Source organism: Podospora pseudopauciseta, chromosome 1 (genome assembly GCF_035222475.1).
Source record: "Podospora pseudopauciseta strain CBS 411.78 chromosome 1, whole genome shotgun sequence".
NCBI lineage: Eukaryota > Fungi > Ascomycota > Sordariomycetes > Sordariales > Podosporaceae > Podospora > Podospora pseudopauciseta.
The window spans coordinates 7,367,172-7,380,185 of NC_085892.1; the positions used below are offsets into that span (position 1 = coordinate 7,367,172).

General features: G+C 53.5%; 5 protein-coding genes across 5 annotated transcripts; 2 read left to right on the top strand and 3 right to left on the bottom strand.

Moving 5' to 3' along the window:
- Positions 1–59: 59 nt before the first annotated feature.
- Positions 60–3,089, bottom strand: QC763_120180 (uncharacterized protein; the record flags this gene model as incomplete). The annotated part of the gene is made up of 2 exons (XM_062908604.1): positions 60–2,633; positions 2,658–3,089. The coding sequence occupies 2 exons, from the start codon at positions 3,087–3,089 to the stop codon at positions 60–62; spliced, it is 3,006 nt and encodes a 1,001-aa protein (XP_062771714.1).
- A 215-nt stretch (positions 3,090–3,304) lies between these two features.
- On the top strand, positions 3,305–4,987 carry QC763_120190 (uncharacterized protein). The gene is made up of 2 exons (XM_062908605.1): positions 3,305–3,816; positions 3,896–4,987. Exons 1-2 carry the CDS (start codon positions 3,534–3,536, stop codon positions 4,666–4,668), a joined length of 1,056 nt encoding a protein of 351 aa, XP_062771715.1. The 5' UTR covers positions 3,305–3,533; the 3' UTR covers positions 4,669–4,987.
- Positions 4,988–5,004: 17 nt separating this feature from the next.
- QC763_120200 (uncharacterized protein) lies at positions 5,005–5,695 on the bottom strand (the record flags this gene model as incomplete). The annotated part of the gene is made up of 3 exons (XM_062908606.1): positions 5,005–5,076; positions 5,133–5,339; positions 5,684–5,695. The coding sequence occupies 3 exons, from the start codon at positions 5,693–5,695 to the stop codon at positions 5,005–5,007; spliced, it is 291 nt and encodes a 96-aa protein (XP_062771716.1).
- Positions 5,653–7,847, top strand: QC763_120210 (uncharacterized protein). Its single transcript, XM_062908607.1, has 2 exons — positions 5,653–6,867; positions 6,938–7,847. The coding sequence occupies exons 1-2, from the start codon at positions 5,830–5,832 to the stop codon at positions 7,343–7,345; spliced, it is 1,446 nt and encodes a 481-aa protein (XP_062771717.1). The 5' UTR covers positions 5,653–5,829; the 3' UTR covers positions 7,346–7,847.
- A 1,125-nt stretch (positions 7,848–8,972) lies between these two features.
- On the bottom strand, positions 8,973–11,204 carry RIM9 (regulator of ime2; the record flags this gene model as incomplete). Its single annotated transcript, XM_062908608.1, has 3 exons — positions 8,973–9,483; positions 9,548–10,955; positions 11,018–11,204. The coding sequence occupies 3 exons, from the start codon at positions 11,202–11,204 to the stop codon at positions 8,973–8,975; spliced, it is 2,106 nt and encodes a 701-aa protein (XP_062771718.1).
- Positions 11,205–13,014: the final 1,810 nt, after the last annotated feature.

Consider the following 13,014-nt stretch of genomic DNA (forward strand, 5'->3'; position numbering starts at 1 on the left):
AGTAGAGAGATGCAGTTGCTTTTATACACACAACAGATTTCCTTCCATCACCCCACTCCTTATTTTTCCCCGGCCCCCACCCAGTCCCCAAACCACTTCACCCCCTCCTTCTTCACCTCCCCATCCTCCCCAACCAGCACCTCTCCCCTCGCAAACTTCCCCACCGCCTCGAGATACTCCCTTGTCAACTCTTCCACGCTCTTCTCCTTGACCTCCGGCTTCTCAGCCGGCTCAGCCATAACCAGAGCCTCATCGATGGCTTCCACCAAATCAGCCCCCTCCCCAATCTCCCCCATGACCTCCTCCGCTGCCAGGAACCTTTCATCCTCCTGCTCGGCTACCCCCTCTTCCACAACCCCCTCCTTAGCAGCCTCAACAGGCACCGCATCCAACGCAACCTCACTCCTCACCCCCCTCCTAAACCCCCCGCTAACATGCGTGTATCTCATCCTAAAACCCCCCCACTCACTCATGATCATCCGATGGATCTCCAGTCCCGCAAACATGTAATCCATCTCCACCTCCCCTTCCTCCCCTTCCTTCCCAGCAAACAATCTCCTCGGCAACCTCAACCCATCCAAACTCGCCGGTGTCGCCAGCTTCTCCTCCCACGGCTTAAGCGTGCTGTCCCTGAGGAACTCAAACATCGGCCCGGCGTGCTCCTTGATCCCTGTCCCCGGGAGATCATAGTACTTTGTCTGATGAAGCCTCACGTCAGAGGGTGATTCGGGGAGGGGGAGGTGGGCGTCGTGGTCGTTGATCACCGCGCGGAGGTCCTTGAGTTCTTTGATCTCGCGGTGGTCCGACTCGATGCGGACTTCCAAATTGGGGGCCGAAGAGATGAGGGATGGGTCGGTGTCAGGGGCGGGGATGAACCGGAGGACTGTGATCATGTGCCAGAGCCCGGGGTTTTTGAGGTTGGATTCGAGAGACAGGAAACGGACACAGGGCAGGACAGGGGCGAATGTTCGAGGGAGATCGGGGGCCGGAGGGGCGGGGGTTGAGGGGGAGACGGAGGAGAAGAGGACATGGCCAAAAACGGCGGTGGTGTCGGTTTTGGGGTGGAGGGACCAGCCGGGGGAGTAGTCGGCTTTGTTGACGGGGAGGGCTTCGGTGCGGTCTTTGAATTCGATGGGGTGGGTGACGATGGAGGTGGGGATTGGGTTTTTGGTGGATGAGGTTGTTGTCGTTTTGTCGGGGGGGGAAACATCCTCATCGTTGGTTGCTCGTGTTGATTTTGGTGGGACCTTGTTCGTGGCGGCTGTCCATCTGGCCCAAGACTTGCTGCGCTCGTGCCAGGGGAGCTTGGGACCGCAGTCCACCTCGGGAACAAAGCGAGCCTTGGAGGAAGCCTCGGGGGTTTCAACCAGGGACCGAGAAGCACGAGGGTCCTCACGGTAGGCGTAGCTCAACAGACGGAGCACCTGCTCGCCGTGGTTTTCGGTGACTGCGTCTCGTCCAGGCAGCTGAATCCAGGTGACGAGGATCTTGTCGCCGGACGGGCTACGGCGAATAATGCTGTTTGTCATGGTTTCGACCTGATTCAAAACCGCCGGCTCGATCGCCAGAGGCCCTGGGGTGATGAAGCTGGCGTTGAACTGAACTGTTTTCATGTGGGACAGCAGCTGGTTGAGACGGTCGAGAATCAAGTCAGCAGTGTGTTTGGGTGCGGTGATCGAAAGGTATTGCGAGCTGGGGAACATCTCGATCTGCTTTCCGTTTTTCAACAGGGTGCGCGAGATATCTCTTAACCACCTCTTACCACCAAGGGTCAGCATGTCAAACTCGGCCTTTCGCAGCTTCACATCCAAGTAGCCTTGTCCCTCGAGAACACGGCTGCACGACAGATCCCAGCACATGCGCATCAAACGCACCACCAGCTTCTCCTTGGGAGGAGCCCCTTGGGAAACGTAACCCCAAAGCTTTCCATCCAGATCTGGCGGGGTGTTTTCAGCGGCCGCAACCCATGGGCGGATCTCCAAAATCCAGGGAGGGACTGTCGTGTTGGCATCCCCCGGATCTTTGAATTGGCGGGCCGAGTTCCACGTCTCAACATATGCGTTGAGTTGGGGAACCGTGAAACCTTGCATGAGAGTATCCTTGAGCGTGCCAAATTCCTCCTCGCTCAGCACCCGCTCGTCTGCCGGTCGCAGCTCGTGAATGTTGAGCAGTATTTCCTCCGAGGTGAGACTACCAGCGCCCCCTTCAAGCAGATTCTGCAACATAGCCGAAGTCTGCCCCAGCTCTAGATCTTTGCCTCCCGTGGTGAGTTTTTCCAGTCGCCTAAGGGGCTTTTTTCGAAGCACGATTGCCGTCGCTGGCTTGCCCAGCATATCCAACCCCAGGTTCTCCCTTTCAGCTTCGACAAGTTGCCCCTTGGACTTCCAGCTTTTCGAGTCTTTCGAGTCTTTGAATTGAGGAAAGGGCCAGTACATGCTCTTGTTTGCGGCATGTTCGCCCGATCTTCTGGATCTGTCGCTCCACGCGGGTGGGTGCTCGCTCCATGCGGCTGGGTTCTCTGGACTTTCGAAACCGCCATCACTTTGGTCTTCTACCAGGCCCTCACTCCAAAGCCGTTGGCCATACTCCTCGATTTCCCGCGCAATATCCTGCTGGATTTCCTGCTGGATTTCCTGCTGGATTTCCTGCTGGATTTCCTGCTGAATTTTCTCTCCGCTAGCCTCTGGGCTTCTCTTTTGTTCCTCCTCGGCAGCTTCCAGTTCCCATGGGGCTGGCTCGAGGATCCTCTGAATTCTTTTCCTCTTCTTGACTTCTGTCACCTCGACTTCGAAGAAATTTTCCGTCGTGATCTCGGGTTCGTCTTCAGAGCTCGGTTTCGACCCGGACGAAGAACCAGCAGCGTAGCATCGTGAATGCGATCGTTGACGCGAAAGCGGCAAAACGGTATGCCTGGACAGCGCGGGGAGCGAAGAAACAGGTCGACTTCCAAAGTATCTCGACGATCGGTTTGCGACTCTTGCGCCGGTGCCCGAAGCCGGCAGAAAACCCGAACCTGCAGCGCCTGCCAACTGGAGCCGGCACCTCAAGCAAACAAAGCTGGCGCTGCCAGTCACCTGTCGCCTGAGCATTTGATTTGGTGTTTTCCTTTTTCCTTGAACTTCAAACACAATGAGAGAAATATCACCGCCAAGAGCCCGTTTCTTTGGCCGTATGTCGAAAAAATTAAGATGTCGCTCTCACCATACCCAGTCGCAACTTCTGCGACAACGAGCACCTTGCAGATTGAATATTTTAGGTGGGTCCTGCACAACGTCCCCAACCCACTTTCCAACTTCCCGGCAGGCAAAAAACCATAAAAAAAAACCAAAAAAAAAAAAAAGAAGAAAACAAAGGCACATGGGGTCACGTAACGTAACAGCTGGCGTTTGACGCGCCAAGAATCAATTAAACTATGTTGGACGCGTTTTCCTCTCCCCCCATTTTCATTTCATCAACCCCAGAGTCACTGTCTGACATCATCGCCGATACGAACACCCTCTTTGTTAGCCGCCATCAAACCAACCGACAGTCTCATGCATGCCAGTTCCACCGCCCTTCGATGCAGGGATGAGTATATGCTTGAGACAATGCCCAGACTCCAGCAGAGCCGCCGCCAACGGCCGGTCGATGAGGATGAAGATGTCGACATGCATGAGCCACAAGATGATCAATACGCCTCAGATGGTGCTGCCGATGAAATTATGAATGGCCCTCCAAACGAGGAGCTCAGCCAGTTGATAAAAGGATTGGTCCGGTATGCCATCGCATGTGATTTCTCACGGACCCCCATTCGGAGAGACGCCATTAGGGAGAAAGGTTTGTGTCTTTTTTTTTTTCTTTCTTTTCTTCCTGCCCCTCCCATGATACCATATATACTAACCCCCTCCCTCCTTAGTTCTCGGTACAAATGGCCGGCAGTTCAAAACAGCATTTGCCGGAGCTCAGAAACAGCTCCGAGCAGTTTTTGGCATGGAAATGGTGGAACTTCCAGCTAGGGATAAGAATCTCATGACCACCGAGCAGAAGCGGAAAGCCGCCAAAAGCCAGTCCCAAAAGGAAGCCACATCGAATGCCTACATTCTTACCAACATCCTGCCAGAGGAGCTTCGAACCCCCGCTCTCACCCGGCCCTCAAAGGTCGTGTCCGCCGAAGGTGAAGCAGCGTACACGGCCCTGTACACCACGATCATCTCGCTCATCACCATCTCGGGAGGCGAGCTCAGTGATACCCGCCTCAGGAGGCATCTGGCCCGGCTCAACGCCGCCGAATATATGCCCAGCATGAACCCAAACGATCCTGCTAACCCCACGGAGAAGACCGACGTTGTGCTACAGAGGATGATCAAACATGGGTATCTGGTCAGGATGGTGGATAACAGGGGCAACGGCGACGACGACTCTACTACGTGGCATGTTGGACCAAGAGGGAAGGCAGAGGTGCCCAAGGAGTCAATTGCGGGCTTTGTCAGGACCATCTACGGTGGCTCGGACCCAGAGTTGGAGTCAAAGATTCAGATTAGCTTAAAGGGCGTCAAGGAGAGGAAACCGGAGATACGTGAGCAGGAGCAGGAGCAGGAGCAGGGACTGGGTGATGAAGATGAGGTCCAGGAGGATGAGGAGATGCAAGAGGCCGGACCGAGTAATGGGCAGAGAAGGAGGCATGCGTAACAAGGAAGGGACACGCATACCATGGGATCAAGGTGTTTTGGCGTCTAAAGGGGTATCATTGTGGAATTCGTCCTATGGGTATTTGCGATCGTCTGGGATTGGCCAGGAGGCCGTACTGTTATCACCTGCAGCGATGATACTGGGAACTGCCAGGGGCGAGCATCCTCCCAGGTGTTGCATCAGCCACCATGAGTGTGTTGGAAAAGAGATGGGCTACTTTGGCTGGCCTGATTGATCACCCCCAACTTGCCCGTTCCTGTGGTGTTTACTCCGTCGTCATGTCGTGCAAATGTGCAAATGTGCAAATGCGATATGAGAGATGCTGCCATCCCTCATTCAGCTTTGGTGTCCACCCATGATCGTATCCTCTTCTCTCGCTGGTGGTGGTCCGGCGGGCTGTATCATTTTCTGTTGTTAGACACGTCAGCACATGCTCTGCTTTTTCAGTGCAACGGGCTCCTGACTCTGATCATCTCGGCGCGCACTTTGGTAACAGGCTCATTCGATGCCAGCGCAATATACGACAGGAGGGGTGGGTGGCCGACGATGCTGGAGTAGGTGTCGCGGTTGATGTTTGTCTTCCACTCCCAACTCGTCGTGTCTGGGTGCCCGGTGCCGATGTACTTGGCCTGCAGCCGCTCGAGCTCTTGTTGGGTACGAAGTTTGTCGGCCTAGCGTGAAGCAATTGTTTCGTTAGCGGCTGCATCTTGAGGGACTTGATATTTTGAGGGTTAAGACTTGCCATATTTGCGCACTTGTTGTGGTGTTGCTGCTTTGCTGGAGGACTTCGACTTATGAATATTGCACACAGGAAAGAAACGGAATGCGCTGCGCTTGAGCCGTTGTGACCTTTGCACAACGCGCCTGCCAAGACGAGCCAAGTTCTGGAATGCGCAGGGGCAGGTCCCACGGCAGGCTTGGCATTTCAAGCTCGGTGTGGAGCATGTTCTCTGCAGGACCCATCTCACCTCAAGGTCACTTTGAGGAAGCACTCTCACTTTCAACACACCCATACCAAGCGCATCATTCTGTCTCAGTCAATCAATTACACCATCAGTGTTACACGTACACATCCCATCGAGAGGGATCATCCGAACTATCGGATCATTACCACGTCTCGTCGGGATTGGGGTTCCCAACCCCCCCCTTCTTTACTGCACCATGACCGCCATCCTTCTCCAATGTGCCCTCGCCGCTGCACAAGACGCTCGTTTCGACTCGGAGGCTTCTGCAATACAACAAAATCATGCGGCGACTCACGGCGACAACCCTTTAATAGCCTGTTCGTCCTGCTACGGTAGCCTCTTGGACCTCTACCGGGCCAGATATTTCAACTGTCCTCCGGCAGACTTGCTGAAAGACCCGTCACTCTCATCCCAAGGCGAATGGTTCACATCCGCCCCCCCATCTTTTCTTGAAAAGCTGGCAGATCTTATCGAAAAGGCAAAGCAGTATCAGATCCATCCAGGCCTTCTTGACGAACATGTAAAGAAACAAAAAGAGCGATGGTATGCTGACAGCCTGACAACGCTGAGATTGAGATCCATGGTGCAAGACGAGGACAAGGCAGCCATCGCCGAACAACTAGAAAGGTTCACCGCAGGATCGGCACCAATCGAGGAGCTCATGACTGCTGTATCGACATCGTTGAAGAAGTTGTCAGGCAGCGAAAGTCCGCCAATAGATGATTTGTCCAGAGGACTTCTTGCAGCCACAAATCACACTGAGAGGATAGAGGTGCTCAAGGAAGCCCTCTTTGCGACACCATCACAACCGACTGACGGTAGCCCGAGTGGCGAGGTGCCCGAGGTCCACGCAAAATACTACAACATGCTCGCACAGGACAATGCCAGCATGGAACAAGTCAAGGACGCAATCTTGAGTGACCATCAAAGATTGTCTAGCGCCCAGGATGAGATCAAAAAGGTCGAGGCAAGGCTGGCGGAGCTGAGGAGAGGGCAGGCTGCCTACGAGCTGGAGAAGGCCAAAAAGGCAGAAAACAAGAGACGGCTTGCCGAGCAGCAGAGGAGCGTGATACCTGACGGGCTGACGAACTTGCCACCATGCTCGGTGTGCCGGAATCCCGTCAACCCTTCGAGCTTCAGACTTTGCACCGTCTGCGCGCTCCTTTCTGGGTACGAGCTCGATGGCGCAGACATGACTGTCTATTGTGGCTTTGAGTGCGAACACGAAGGATATGTAAGTCTGCCTTTCCCCCCTGGCTGTCTGCTCTCGTCTTGGAAGATGCTGATGCTGTTTTCCCCATCAGAGAAATCATCTCAAGGCTCACAGTTGTTCCGCCGGTCCTACATGTGTTCACGCTCGTGTGGACCCATCCGGGGGGCGGCAGATTCCAAACAACAACCATGCGACACATGACGAAGACACTAAGATGTCGGACGTTCTTGCCACTCCGGCAGACGTCCGATTCTGCAAGGAATGTGTTGTCAATCTGAAGAAGCCCACAGCGTGGTGTTCTCCGGCCTGCGTTCGTGCTCACTATGCGCAACATCATGAGAAAGTCCACGTCGGAGGAGCCGCTGACGGCGATGATCGGATGGATACTAATGGGGGCCTGGAAGGCGTTGATTTCGACAGCCAGCATTACATCATTTCTCTGGCGGACGCGGTTAAGGAATGGGAAGCCAGGAATGGGGGGGTGCGGTTGGAAGAGTAAGGCTCTCCCGAAAGATGAGAAGCAGACGGTTTGCTTGTGAAAAGATTTGCGTGGTGGGCATGGCCCTTGGGGGAAATGGGGCAGAGAATAAAAATCACGTTTGTGATTACTTGTATGGATGGATTCGAATTTTTATTCTTGTTGATTTTTTGGAGAATTTTTTTATTTTTTTATTTTATTTTATTTTTTATTTTTTTAGAAAGGGAAGACCAGGAAGGAAATAGGGAATTGGTCGAGCTGTGGGGGAAGACCAGCAGGGTGACAAACATGCAGATCAAGAGACGGCGAAGGATGCTCAAGCCGTCACGGAGATAAGGCTGGTCAAGACACTGTGAAGCGGATAGAGAAAATAAATAGTACACACTGGAAATCGATGGGGTATGTGCTTGGCGAGAGGTTGAAGAGACGCGGGTGTTGTTGATGCGGCACACTGTTGGATGAAAATAATGGCAGTGTAAAACAAGTTAATATAGGATGGCCTCCCCAAGCAACGTCTTCAACAAGCTTCGAAAGATAGTTTGGTGGGCGTTTTTTTTTTCTTTTTTTTTTCTTTTTTTTTTTTTTTTTTTTTTTTTTTTTTTTTTTTTTTTTTTTTTTTTTTTTTTTTTTTTTTTTTTTTTTTTTTTTTTTTTTTTTTTTTTTTTTTTTTTTTTTTTTTTTTTTTTTTAAAAAAAAAAAGATAAAAGTAAAAAAATCAAGTACAAAAACAAATATAAAAAAAAACATGAAAAAAATAACAATAATAATAAATGATCAAGAAGCCTATCCCTGGTTTAAAAAAGGTGTGAGTTGATAGTTAGTAACACATGTTTTGATTGAAACCAAGACACCGGTACAAGATGAACCTCTCGGGACATACGAGGGGTTGCAGTGAAAGGCGATGGACACATCAAGAATGGCGATCAGTGTTGGACTGGTGTGCTGGTGGTTCTCAGGCTCGCAAGACATGAAATTGTCCAAGGTTGCAAGCAAAGAGTTTTTCCACGCAAATGCGTCTTTCAGTTTCCATCCCTCGCTATGACTATGAAGTATGCTCGCTGCTGCTGTCGCCCGCCCCTTTCCCCGACCATCTCACCGCACTCATGCCCTCCCATTCACCCGTCCATCCTCCCCTTTTCTGCTGACTTCTTGATTACCTAACCTACAACAAATAGTACCCAAACAACCCTCTTGACAAAACACCGAGAGTGACAACAGAAAGAAAGCGATGCTAAGCTTTCTGTCCCCGTCATGAAACAATACTATACCAAGAAAAAATGTCTGGCGAAACTTGCCACCGAACAATCCATAGCACCCGAGGATGGGCGTAGAAATATAAAATAAAAAAACAACCGAGAACCGACAGGAAAAATGATCCTATATACTGGGTTTGTTCACCACCGAAGTTTGAGGGTAGTACTGTACTTTTTCGTCGTCCAATAAAAGACGAATCCCTTTTTTTTTTTGCCCCTTTGTTGACAGAAACTCGAAAGAAAAGCGCAAGAAATTTGCTCTGGTTGATGGTTTGTTGTGTTGTATAAAAGTTCACACTCATTGTTGTGAAACTTCTGGGTATCATAAGCACCTCCACTTCCCCCTTCCCCCCCAACTCTTCCTTTCTTCCTTTTTGGATTGGTTACCGCCCTGCTCATCTCGGATTACCCCCTCCTCGTGTGGGTAGTTCAAAGTCTGGATTGGAATTAAGAAGTAGATCGGCAGGGCGGGGACCGTTATTCCCAACTGGTCGCCGGGGTATCATTTGCGGCATCTCTGGTGGTGGCTGCCACCGAGGGTTGATCCCGCGCTGCGAAATAGACGTGAAATTAGACCGCTCAGATTCGGCCGGGCTGCGGGCGCCCTGGGGAATGTCCTCGTATGAGTTAGCCAACTGTAGGGGCTGCAGAGGAGGTGTTCTTGGCCGGGGTGAATTACTAGCTGCGGGAGGCGCAGGCTCGGCGAAGCGAGGGTCCACATCCTCGTAGTACTCACTAGGGGCCGGTCTTAGCCCTGGGTTTGCTTGCTGCTGTTGTGGAGGTTGGAGGTTAGGGCCAGGACCGCCCCTGAGATCAAAAGGTGGCCGAGTGGAAACAGCTGTAAGTGGTGAAGGGGTCCTGACCGGATTCTGATTCCAGGCTTGCCTAGGGGGGACATATGCGGTGCTGGACAAAGAAGTTACTATGGCAAGGCCGTGGTAAGGGGTGGTGCATCGAGGAAGCAACTTACTCATCCTGGCTATATCTGCTGGCGTCACTGACATACGTGTCATGTCTCGCCCCTGGTGATAACCTCGCCTGCTGCATGGCTAGCATACCCGCAACATCGGAATCGCTATCCCGGATTCCATATTGTCCCACGCCACGGTTGCTACCCGTCGCATCCATCTCCACGGCCCGGGTGGGAATGCCATCGTCGATTCCTGGGAGCGGTGGTGGCGACTCTGCCCTGGGAAGGCTGTCGCGGTTGTTGGGGTGGTAAGCATTGTATCCTCCAGCCGACACATTCGAGGCCGATCTGCTGACATATCCAGGCGCGGACGGCGGGCCTGGTGATGGCTGCCGGGCATCATATGGGACTGGCCCGGGCCCGTATGGACCTGCTGGTGATGGTCTTCTGTCGTAAGGCCCGGGAGTTCCCCGATAGCTTGGCGGAAGAGGCCGTCCACCGCCACCACGGGGTGGAGGTGGACCATACCCACCCCTGACACTCGGCGGAGTGCCGTGACCACCACGGCCCTGCGGACCGCCATACCCCCCGCGCCCTCCTCCTGGTGATGGCCCATATCCATTGTAACCACCCCTGCCGGACCCCGGGTATCCTCCGCGACCTCTGTAGCCTCCTGGAGGACCTCCGCCTCTCCCTCTCGAATTCATCCGTTCGTAAGAGGGTGCCCTCATAGGATACCCGTCAGGACCAGGCGAGGGATCAGCATAACCTCGCGAGCCCGGAGTGTTGGTCATGGACCTTTGTGCCGTGATGTCCGACGGATTAGGACCTGTATCGTTGACATAAGTGGTCGAGCCATCTGTCGCGTAGTTGTTGTTTGGGGATCGGTCAGTCGAGCTCATCGAGGTGAGCGGCACCCTCTCATCACTGCTTCGATCATCCTTCTTCTCGAATGCAGCAAATTCGGGGAGGGCGTCTGGTCTTCCGTTGGCACCGCTGAGCATCGCGACAGTAGGCTGCTGGGGTGCAGGGCTAGTGGACACAGGAGGAGCCTGTTGCAACTGCCGATTATAGTAGTTCTCTCCACTCATCTCTGCATTTTCAGCGATGCGCTGCTTCCTGGCCTTTCTGCTAACGATCGTCCTACGCATAGCACACGAAACCAGCCCGCTGATGGCAACCAAAACCGTAGCAGCCAGAACGATGTAGGACCCCCACGCCATGTGCGGCACGAAGAGGAGCACATCGACCAGGAAGCTCAAGAGGCAAACCAGGAAGGTGAAGATGCCAAAGATGAACAAGGCTAACAAGTATCGACCCGAGTGAGCCGGGCTATGCAAGTGGGCAACAACAGCCAAGACGAACATGATCAGCGTCAGAAGCGCGGCGACCGGGTGGATGACGAGAAGAGTGGTCAGGGTAGTTCGCGTCCCCGCGGGGATGTCAAAGCCATCGGCGCTGAGTTGTTCTGAGTCGAGATGGTTAGCAACCGCAGTATTGCCAACAACCGTACGACATGATAACACTTACGAACATCGTAGCCGATCTCTATAGGGGTGCAGCTCCCGCCATTGCAGAAACCAAAAACTCCAAAGTCAACGCCCATCCACTGACCCAGCGGAATAGCGCTGATAACCGGAGCCGACAAAGACGAGAGGAGCAGTAGACAGAATGCCGCGAAGAGAAGCACCGACAACGGTGTCGCAGGTCGCAGCATGTTGACAGAGAGCTCCAGGCGAGAGGACCGTGAAAGTGGTGCAAGGTGAGATTGCCAGCGTCGTCAAGACGCGGCAGGTCAGAGCGAGGTTCGATTCCTCAGGTGAACCACCGGAGTAGTATGAGCGGCTGAAGGGAGTGTGATGCTCAAGGATCGTGTGCGCATACGGTCGGTCAGATACATGCGAAGGAATTGGTCGAGACTGTAGCGAACGTGGGTGTGCTGCGCAGTAGCGGAGTTCGCAGTTCGTTCATCGGCCGCTCATTGTTGTCGACGATTGATTTCGGCAAAGTCCAGCAAGTAGTCGCGCGCGGCGCTTGGTGTTCCGTCCAGCAGTTTTTTATTCTTCTTCTTTTGTTGAAGAGATAGGATGGGATAGGATGGGATAGGATGGGATAGGATGGGATGAGATGGGATGGGATGGCGGCGGGGTGCTGTCGCTCTTCGATTCTCTCGAGATCCGGAGTCGAGTTAGTTCGCGATTTCCCAGCAAAGGGAATGCATTGACATTGGCGACGACGAGTTGCACACACAGCGCGATGCGAAGCACTGGTGGTGAGGTGACGGGGCGAGCGCAATTGGAAGCGGGAAATGGGGGGTGGGAAAATCGTTAGGGGGTCGAGCCTGGGCCACTTGCCCGCTGCAAGCACGTGGGGAACAGCGAGCACGCACACCTAGCTCTTGGCTGGGATGGCCTGGCCGTACCTCGCTTCGAGGCGCAGCTTCTGCGTAATTACCACTGAAGAATCTTCAACACATCACGGGCATTCCACGCTTGATGCGATGCACATGAGATTACGATGTACGCTGAGGTCTTCCGAGCCCTCTGAAAACTTGGAGACACCTGCTCGCCTTGCATCTGATATCACTTCCCGCTCCGGAGCCCCAAGAAGGAACAACCTGGGGCCCCTCTTCATCAATGTCGTCGTCAGTGCATGGACTGGTCTAATCCGCGCGGTGGTTGACAAACACTCCACAACGGTGTCTGTGTATCTTTACACGGTGCAATTGAAGCATCTCACAGCCTTCCTTGGGTGACGGGACGTCAAACTCAGCCCGTGGCCTGCGGTATGAGCAGCCTACAGCCGCCGGAATCATGATCCGCTCTTCCTCAGGCCCCCCCACCTCGTCCGCCGGGTCTCACTCTGTCGTCCCGAGAAAAGCAGAAGTAGACTCGGAGCACTGCTTCCTTGGCCCCTATCTTTCGCAGCGAGCCCGTCAGTCTGGCTCTGGCGAGTGGCTGGTCCATTCCATATTCTCAGGTCTACAGGTTCCCGTGGCTTTGGGTTGCGCGAACTGGATCAGGAAGGTCATTCCCGTGAGTTGCTGGATCTGGCTACAGGCACATGGCACGCTTCTGCAGGACCGCCGACGCAATAAAAACCTCGCTTTGCATGGTGGGTCGGAGCACACAGTCATGAAATGCAAGAATACCGGGAAACAGCACAAGCCGAGGCGTCCTTGCAGGATGGCACCATGGCGGGAGCTTTGCGGGACGACGCAATCATTGGACGAGACGCCTCACTAACTGACGCAGCTCGAGTCTCACAACCAGGCTTTTCTGGGAGCCGAACAAAGCCCGTGATGGCAACAAAAGGCCACTGCCAGCTCAGCAGGAGAGAGCAGGCGAGTCGGGATATGAGCATCGAGTTGACGTTTGGCTCAGACGGCGCCAAAATCAAAACAAAAAAAAAAAAAAAAAAAAAATCAAACATGGGAGTCATGGTCAAGACGAGGCCTCGTCTGTGGCCGTAACCTCACGCAAGAGGAACGTCACGGCGACGAGCCTTTATCAGTCGTTGGTGTCGCG

Coding starts and splice junctions, on each gene's coding strand:
- QC763_120190 (XM_062908605.1), top strand. CDS start 3,534: ATGCATGCCAGTTCCACCGCCCTTCGATGCAGGGATGAGTATATGCTT. Junction 3,817..3,895: donor AGACGCCATTAGGGAGAAAG/GTTTGTGTCTTT, acceptor CTCCCTCCTTAG/TTCTCGGTACAAATGGCCGG.
- QC763_120210 (XM_062908607.1), top strand. CDS start 5,830: ATGACCGCCATCCTTCTCCAATGTGCCCTCGCCGCTGCACAAGACGCT. Junction 6,868..6,937: donor AGTGCGAACACGAAGGATAT/GTAAGTCTGCCT, acceptor TTTCCCCATCAG/AGAAATCATCTCAAGGCTCA.